Genomic DNA, 9,723 nt, shown 5'->3' with positions numbered 1-9,723 from the left:
GGGGCCAGTGCTTCTCTAAGTGTTGGTCCAAACCGAGTAGACTGCGGGGCCACCTCAGGGAAACTTGAGGGCTGGTTTTACTCGTAGGATGTCTCATCCGGTGTGCCCTGAGAACGAGATATGTGCAGTTCCTATCGGGATTTGTCGGCACATTCGGGCGGCTTTGCTGATCTTGTTTTACCATTGTCGAAATGTCTTGTAACCGGGATTCCGAGACTGGTCGGGTCTTTCCGGGAGAAGGAATATCCTTCGTTGACCGTGAGAGCTTGTGATGGGCTAAGTTGGGACACCCATGGAGGGTATAAACTTTCGAGAGCCGTGCCCGCGGTTATGTGGCAGATGGGAATTTGTTAATATCTGGTTGTAGAGAACTTGACACTTAACTTAATTAAAATGCATCAACCGCATGTGTAGCCGTGATGGTCTCTTTTCGGCGGAGTCCGGAAAGAGAACACGGTCTTGTGTTATGCTTGTACGTAAGTAGTTTCGGGATCACTTCTAGCTTCACGACCGTTGCGTTGCTTCTCTTCTCGCTCTTATTTGCGTATGTTAGCCACCATATATGATTAGTGCTTGTTGCAGCTCCACCTCACTACCTTATCCTACCCATAAGCTTAAATAGTCTTGATCTCGCGGGTGTGAGATTGCTGAGTCCTCGTGACTCACAGATACTTCCAAACAGTTACAGGTGCTGATGATACCAGTGCAGATGACGCAACTGAGCTCAAGTGGGAGCTCGATGAAGATCTTGATCGTTGTTTTGTGTCTTATCCGGTTGATCAGTAGTGGAGCCCAGTTGGGACGATCGGGGATCTAGCATTTGGGGTTGTCTTCTTTTATCTTGGTTCCATAGTCGGACCTTGATTGTACTCTGAATGATGTATGTTTAACTTGTTATTTGTGTGAAGTGGCGATTGTAAGCCAACTCTTTATCCCTTTCTTATTCAGTAGATGGGATTGTGTGAAGATTACCCCATTTGCGACTAAACCACCATGCGATTACTCTAAGTCGTGCCTCGACACGTGGGAGATATAGCCGCATCGTGGGTGTTACAGGGCGCCACTTGGGGAAACCCCAAGTAGGATTCCGATCCTACTTGGGGCGCACCCTGACTGCCTCACCTCTCCCACCCACCTACATATATGTGGGGGCGCCCCTAGCACACCTTAGACAATTGCCTAGTCGTGTGTGCCCCCCCACCACCACCACCACCGTTTACACTCTCGGTTATATTTTCATAGTGCTTAGACGAAGCCCTACGAGGATCACTTCACCATCACCGTCACCACGCCGTCGTGCTGATGGAACTCATCTACTACCTCGACGTCTTGCTGGATCCAAAAGACTGGGGACGTCACCGAGCTGGACGTGTTCAGAACTGGGAGGTGTCATATGTTCGGTACTCGATCGGTGGATCGAAGGAAGTTCGATTACATCGACCGCGTTATGAATGTTTTCGCTTACGGTCACGAGAGTACGTAGACACACTCTCCCTCTCGTTGATATGCATCTCCATGGATAGATCATTGCATGTGCGTAGAAAAAAATTTATTTTCCATGCAACGTTTCCCAACACTTTCCGCCACCACCCGCAATTGGAAAACCCATCGTCCCCTGCTATTCTTGCCATCATCCATGTGCATGGTTATTTACATACCACACATATGTTTTCCTTTTCTTCCATAGACATAACAAATTTCCCACATAAATTTCAACAGTGTCACGTGGGGTTGGGTCAAAGGTAGTCTCGTGTTTTTATTATTTATGCCATTTGTTGTGTCCCACTACTCAAAAGTTACCATTGAAATATATTGTCCATCTCCCTTCATCAGTTCGGACTTTTGGACGAGTTGGCTGAAGCATGAATTCAATATAGTATGCGAGCCAAAAGGTCTTTAAGTTTAAGACCAACTTTTAAATGAGTTGGCTGGTGCATGAATTTAATAGTTACAACTGCTGAAAAACATCATCCTTCCGTGAGATGCTCAAAAAAATGACATTAGATACCTAAAAAATACCATCGTTCCACTAAATGGTTGCTCAAAAATGCTATCAGGTCAAACCCATTGTCCATGTTATATGACCAAAATACCACTAGACTCACATGTCAACTCTCTTTAACTCACAATGACAAGTGTGGGTCCCACTTGTTAGGAGTAGCAATCAAATACTTTTAGATGAAAATAAGAACGTTGTTGGGGATCGAGTGAGACCCACACTATCGTACCAAGATAGAGGGAGAGTTGACGTGTTGTTCCAAGGGTATTTTTTGGTTATTATAACATGGTAAACGGGTATTGAGCAGGCAATAATGGTGTCTAGTGACATTTTTTAGCATGCACCTAACATAGCATGGCATTTTTGAGCAGTTCAAATTATTAGTGGCAAAGCTGAGTAGTGGGACACAACTAGTGATAAAAATCTTTTTTTTAAGCGTCGATGTTGAAAGCCTAGAAAACTATAAACACCCAGTCAACCACAAATGTGGTAAATGTGGAATAAGTACAAATTTCTGAATGAGGAAAATTTGGATGTCTCTGAAACCGGACTAACTTTTCGTGGCAAATCCAGAATTATAAGAAATTTTCAGAAAAAGCAGCACCAAACTACTTCGGTGACCTAAAACGTCTTGCATTTGTTCACAGGGTATATTGATCATGGATATGGTTTCGCTCTCCTAGTCTCCTTTACATAAAAAGGGTGTCTTTGCTGACTACAATCATCACATTTGCAATCATCCAGCCTAGAGTTTGGAGGAACGGGGAAAATGGATATACAATGCGAGCATGCCGGTCCAGGTGTATTTTGATCATTACCCAATGCTTCAACAGCTTCATTAGCCATTTAGCCTGAACTCCCAGTAATGACGGCATCTATCGCTGTTACTCGCTGTTCAACTGCTCTACGACGGAGTCGATCAGTAATGACCCCAGTGGCGCTGATGACTCCAGACGCTCGAGCATGTCGTGTTCAAAGTGATCATCACTGCCGGCATAAAGTGATTTCTCAAACTGATTTTCTTGGGGTCTAATGATTCCATCACCAGGCTCATTTAGAGCTTCAGGGCCCTCCTTACCATTGCCCACGAGCAAAGCTGGGAATGAATGCTCCACAGCCTGCGATGTGATACTGAACTCCTCAACCCTCATAAGAAGCGTGTCAGCTGCAAGTGCATTGGCTTCATCGTCATCTAGCGACAATGCTATGGATGACTCTATTGCACGCTTCCACAATTTAAACATTCTGGGTCTCAATACTTCTCTTATTGTCACATTGTTGCTGGCACCAGCGGATTCACCTGCATAAAAATGTAAGTTTTCATGTTATGTCCAGACAGAGAGTGCAAAGGTCTTTGAAAAAAAAAAGGCTTGAGAAACCCGTCTTATTCAAGTGCCATTAGACATGATTTCATTCATACAGCACATCGATACCTGCTACAGGATGTCAGCCCACGACCCACGACCCTCTCGTGTCGCCCCCTACGCGGGCGACACGAGAGGCGACTGCCCAGCCGCCAGCGACCTCCTCGACCTCCCTCCTCCCCCTCTGTCGCCGCCTGGGGTTGGCGCCGGGCTAAGCCCGTGCGTTGGCCGGCGGTGGCGGAGGGTTGTTCCTCCTTCTCCCGGATCTGTGGCGAGGGGGCTAGATCCGTGGGGGGCGGCCTCTCCCTCGATCCACGGCGGCGCAGCGGCGGTGGTGCTTGGCGGCACGGGTGGAGTTCAGATGCGCGTGGCATGGAGATCGGTTGGGCGTGGCTGGTGGCGGTGGCGGCGTCCAGCCCGGATCCGGTCTTGGCAATGGCGACGGCCGGCCCGGATCCGGCCACGGTGGTGGCGGCGTCCCTTCCGCCGGGGAAGGCGGGCCAGGAGGTGGGTCCTTGTGGCGGCACCGGTGGCGGCGGATCTTGGAATCACGTGTCCGGGCTCGTCGAAGGATGCGCGTGGCGCCGGAGCTTCCTCCGGCGTCGACGGCGCTTGATGCGGGATCGTGGCGGCGGTTGCCGTTGTATGGGCGACGACAGCGGCTGGCGCGGCGATGGGTGCTCCCTATAGCGCCCGCAATCGGGGCGGCGGCCCCTCTTCATCAACGGCGGCGGACTCCGGGGTCGTGTGGGCAACTCGGAGTCCGGATCTCGAGATGGTGACGTCCTTCTGAGGCTGGTGGCTGTATGGGACGTCCCTTCCATCAACAAACCGGGTTCGATGCGGCTCGACAGGTGACACATGAGCCTCCCTCAGAGTTGTCGGGCGATGCCTGTCGTCGGCAGGTGAAGCCACCGGTGGATGTGCTACCGACGGATGCTACGCACGACGTCTTATACGGAGACGTCAAGTCATGCTTGCTATCGGAAGGTGATGCACGGTGGCTCTGGCGGAGTTGTCAAGTTTAGTCTGTTGTTGTTGGATCGAAGGTGGTGCGACAGTAGCGGGAGGCAAGCGGTATGGGAGCTTATGCACTCTGGTGGAAACACAAGATCTTTGATCAGGCTATGTCGTCGCGCGCCTGCGTCGTGTCCTTGCTGAAGGTGGTGGATTGAAGCTTTCCTTTGGGGATGAGAATCCGAAGTTCAACCTTGTGGTGGACTCGCCATCATCGGCGCACGTGCGGCGATTCCTTCTTGAAGGCGTAGCCTAGGAGTTGTGTATTCTTCGTGTATGTTGTGTCTTGTATCATAGGGTTAGTGGTTATCTGGGGGAGTTACTGTCGCGAGGTATATGGCCTCAGTTTATTTTTCGCTTTTTTCCCGGGTCGATGGTGTTCGGCTGCTGGATTTTGCTCTATTAATAATATATGGCTGCATGCATCATCCTGATGCAAAGGCCGGGGGTTATCCTCCTTTTCAAAAAAAAGCACATGGATACCTGAGAGTGAACAAACAAAATGTACGAAACATAGGCATCCAATGGATCACTTGCAATGGGGCGCAAAATGAAAATAGTAAATAAAAATAGGCTACAACATTCTATAAGAAATGAGCATGTCAAAGCAACAAGACCGTGATTGCACTGTTTCCAAATGGCCTTGTATTGATGTAAGCATAGCTGTTCAAAAATTTATTGCTCCCTTCTGTATGATAAATAATTGTGAGTGCGAATTACAGGTACACACCTGAGCTATCCACAACAGATGACACTGCCAGATTATTCTTTTCAACTTTTGGAACGGGGGTGAGAGGCTTCAAATATCTGGATTTCCATCCTTTGCCTCTGTAGATTAATATCTGCTCCTTGTCAAATGACAAAAGGACGCAAGGAACAAGATCCTGCATACATAGAAACACAGAATTTTCGGTCGAGAGTACAATAAACTATAAAGTTAATATACTTCCATCAGCGGTGATGACATGGAAACATAACAGTTGTGTGGGAATGAATACCCTCAGTTTTGCCCCAATCTTTTTGTAGTCGCTTGGTTCCAAACCTTTGCAGTCAATCTTCACCAGATCATTTCCCTCAAAAGCATCTTGAACATCCTTTACAAGATTGATATATATTCCATTTTTTGCTGCAAAATTAAGAAATGAATATGCATTTTTTTTTATATCTACATGCCCCGATCAATATGGAATAGAGATGAATATATTTTTTGTCCCTCAACTCTACCCATAGTTTAGAAATGGTCCTTCAACTCGAAAACGAGGAAACTACCCAAAATAACCCTAGGGACGAAAAATATCTGGTTTCAATAATTGATGGAATATGTTTTTCTGGTTTTCGAGGTTTTTTTTCTTTCAAAAAGGAGGTTAAAAACCCTGGCGTCTACATCATCGGGATGCACACAGCCATGACCGAACCATTACAAGGTGTGAAATTAACACCTACGACTAAGTCAGACTTCTTCTGCAACAATGCCTTCAAGAAGGGATACACGTCATCGTTGTCACGTCTGACTGGAATGATTTTCACCATAATTGCTGAGATGAGCCAATGAAGACCAGCACAACAGCAGTGGACAACAATTTTCAACAAGGTAACAACGCAAATTGGTCGTTGCTCAACCCGTCCAATAAAGGCCAGGACAAGAGTTTTCACCCCGGATATGAAGCGGTGTTCCAATTAGCATTTGGTTTTGGAGTTGAGGGACCATTTCTACTATCGGTAAAGTTGAGGGATGGAAAATATACTTTTCTGCATGCAATAAGAAACGCATAACACATACAGTGTAGGGGCAAATTTGACCAAGTTAGGTGGGTGTTTGGTTCTAGCCACGGCTTTGAAAACATTCTTTTTGTGAAAAATAAGACCCATATGTCAGACACACAAAAAGTATGGCAAGATTTTCTTAGGCAAGCTAAAGTGTGGCCAAGAATTTTTGCACCTAAGGTTAGGCAAATTTGGCAGAAAAATGTGGAGCGTGGCTAGAAACCGAACAGCGCCTTAGCTGCGAACCAACAGGCCATAATTTACAGCTAGTAACTTCTGTAGATATAGACCAAATTCCCATCGACATACAGTACAGAGGTGTCATGGGAACAGCGACATGTCTATAGTCTGATACTTTAGCATAAAACCTCGCAAACAAATGCAAAGTTTTGTACCCAAAGGCTAAGAATTATAGGCTCACGGCAACTCATGAGGAGAGCTACTCGCCCCAAGACAGGCTGCCCTATCTATCAGATATTTAATCTGAATAGTCCCGAGATCAAAATCATTACAAATGCTCCTAACGGTTACAAAGGCAGTGTGTTTTCATTCCTGAATATGGCGGCATTCCTTGAGTAGTCCCAGATTTCCAAAGTGGTCGGACCCTTCCCCAGACCCTGCGCAAGCGGGAGCTACATGCACTGGGGCTGCCCTTTGGAGAGTGCCCAAATGCAGCTACCCAGGTGATCGGGAATGACGGCAGCCACACAAGTGTTGGAACCGAGCAGGAGGAGTCAGACCCGGTTAACTTTTGGGCAGCAGAGGAAAAGGTGATCCATGTCCTCCGATGAGTGAGCATATAGGGCAGCCAGCGTTGGAGGAGATATACTTGCGGAAGAGATTAGCACGCGTGTTCAAGCACCCTCTGAAGAGTAGCCAACTGAAGATTTTGAGCTTATTCGGGCTCCTGCTGCGCCAAATTAAATTGGCGTGGTCACACTCTTGATCTTCCCTTCAATAGGGCGTAGGCAGCCTTGGAGGAGAACCCTAAAGCATGCACGAGCAATCACTGAGGCAAATCAAGAAACTCTGCCGTGGCAGCGTTGGTCAGCCGGTTCAGGAGGTTCGATAGTAATTCTTCATGCATGATTTGGATACAAGTATATGGGCATTGGTGGAGTGGGAATAGAGGCTTGGGAAGGTTGAAGCTAGAGGTTGCTGGGTGAGCCAACGGTCTTGCCAGAAGAAGGTTGACATGCAATTATTTGTTAGGACAAGGAAATCTGAAGTAGTGTATTTAGATGGATCTTGATAATGCTTGAGAGGAAGGAAGGTTGGTTGTAGTGGGTGAGTCTGTTGTTGTGGTTTCATAGGTACCAAGTAATTCAAGGTAAAGGGGAGGTGGAGGTGAGGCATTTGTAGGCAAATTTGAAGAGCAAGAAATTATTTTGGATATGCAAATCTTTGATGCCTAGACCACCGAACTTTTTTGGTTTATAAACATTTTTCCAAAAATTTAAGACACTTCGCACCAGTACACATTTCTTCAGCAGTACAGAAAAAGGCTCGACGGATTGCATCGGTAGCTTCGATAACTTTTTTGGGAAGCTGGAAGACTGATATGAAATAAGTTGGTAGGGAGTCAAGAACATAGCAGATTAGAATGAGTCGTCCTCCTCTTGAGAGGAGTTTAGCACGCTGGACGGTGAGGTATCTGAAACAATTGGTGATGATAGGCTGGAAGGCAGAGGGCGGGAGTTTGTGGGTGGGAAGGGGCAAGCCTAGGCACGACATTGACTGCTCCCGGTCATATGGACGTGGAGGAGGTGCACGATAAACCAAAACGATCCTGGAAGAGGAAGGTTTATCCTGTATCGGCAGTTCGTAGAAGTGCGAGAATCAAATTCAACAAAAAATTCCATGATGACAAATGAAAGGACTCTTTTGGAATAGCAGAGGTCTAGCAGACTTGGCTGAAAAAAGGTTCCTTGCGGAAGCATCACTAGAGCACAAACTAGACTTTATTGCCCTACTAGAAACAGGTAGAGACAACTTCACTTCACAATTCCTTGGTACCTTATCTGGTGGTATAGATTTTGACTGGCACCGTCTCCCTCCAAGGGGATGATCCGGAGGGATTTTACTTGGGGTCAAGTGTGAAACGTTAGAGGTGATGAACGTCGTCCACGGAGATTATGCCGTTAAGTTTCGTGTTAGGTCAAAACTCGATGGGTTTAGGTGGGCTTTGGTGGCTGTTTATGGAGCAGCTCGACCTGAGTTCAAATCAGATTTCCCCGCTGATCTTGTGAGAAGCTGTAGGGACGAAAGGTTACCAATCCTAGTGGGAGGAGATTTTAATATTATAAGGAGAAGAGAAGAAAAGAATAATGACAACTTCGATGGAAGATGGTCATTTATGTTTAATACGATCATTGAGAGTCTCAATCCAAGGGAGATCGACCTCTCCGGTAGACAGTTCACTTGGGCGAACTCGTTGCTGAATCCCACATATGAAAAGTTGGACAGGGTTCTCACTAGTGTTGATTGGGAACAAAAGTTTCCTCTTGTAACGATGCAGGTGTTACAAAGGGCTATCTCTGATCATACCCCTTTGCTGGTCGATTCAGGAGAAGCGGCCCATATGGGCAACAAGAACACCTTCTCTTTTGAACTAAGTTGGTTTGAGAAAGGGATTCTTCAATATGGTTGCAAGGGAATGGGCTAAGGACTTTGGTGGGCGTTCGAGTGTCAAAAGGTGGCAAAATAAAATTTAGGCACTTGCGACAATTTTTGAGGGGTTGGGCCAGAAATGAAAGCGGGATTTATAAACAAGAAAAAGATAGACTTATCCGTATGATGGAAGCTTTAGATTTGAAAGCGGAATCTAACATGCTACACGCGACTGAACAGGCCGCTAAAACTAAGGCTGAGCAGAACTTCGTGTTCTTCTTAGAGAAGAAGAAATGAAATGGGCGCTGAGGGCTAAGGTTCTGAAAGTTGTCCAAGGGGATGACAATACTCAGTTCTTCCATGTGATTGCGAATGGCAAACATAGAAAAAAGAAAATCATACAGATCGAACAGGATGAAGGTACGGTGGTGGGGCATGAGAACCTCAAGCTGTATATTTCAAATTATTATAAACAACTTTTCGGGCCACCTGAGGACAGTTTTGTGTCCCTCGACGAGCTCGCAGTTGGGGATATTCCTCAGCTAAGGAGAGATGAAAATGAGATTTTGTCTGCGCCGTTTACAGAAAAAGAGGTGTTCGAGGCAGTAACACGGATGAAGCAGAATAAGGCACCTGGACCGGATGGATTCCCAGCAGAATTCTACAAGAAATGCTGGCATATCATAAAGGGTGACCTCATGCTGATGTTCCATGAATTCTTCAATGGCCACCTGCAGCTTTTCCACCTTAACTTTGGAACAATAACACTGTTACCAAAGAAGGAAGAGGCAGTATGTATTGAGCAGTTCAGGCACAATTTTCACGAAAGTCGGCACAAATAGATTGACACTGATTGCCCATTCCGTGGTACAACCGAGTTAGACGGCTTTCATACCATGGAGACATATCCCCTATTTTGCTCAACATAGTGGCAGATATGTTGCCAACTCTTATCGGTAGGGCCAAGTA

At 46.5% G+C, this 9,723-nt stretch overlaps 1 protein-coding gene across 1 annotated transcript in view; it reads right to left on the bottom strand.

The window, feature by feature from the left end:
• Positions 1-2,495: 2,495 nt before the first annotated feature.
• Positions 2,496-9,723, bottom strand: part of LOC119268067 (CRS2-associated factor 2, chloroplastic-like) — a 19,786-nt gene continuing 12,558 nt past the window's right edge. The window contains exons 4-6 of the mRNA XM_037549562.1: positions 5,379-5,506; positions 5,111-5,264; positions 2,496-3,299 (exon numbers count right to left, since the gene is read on the bottom strand). Of these exons, the coding sequence (XP_037405459.1) occupies positions 2,884-3,299; positions 5,111-5,264; positions 5,379-5,506 (698 nt within the window). The 3' untranslated portion in view covers positions 2,496-2,883. The remainder of the gene's footprint in view (positions 3,300-5,110; positions 5,265-5,378; positions 5,507-9,723) is intronic.

This window comes from Triticum dicoccoides, chromosome 3A, assembly GCF_002162155.2.
Source record: "Triticum dicoccoides isolate Atlit2015 ecotype Zavitan chromosome 3A, WEW_v2.0, whole genome shotgun sequence".
NCBI lineage: Eukaryota > Viridiplantae > Streptophyta > Magnoliopsida > Poales > Poaceae > Triticum > Triticum dicoccoides.
Note: the sequence above shows the minus strand (reverse complement) of the source record. Positions and strands in the feature narration are given on the sequence as shown.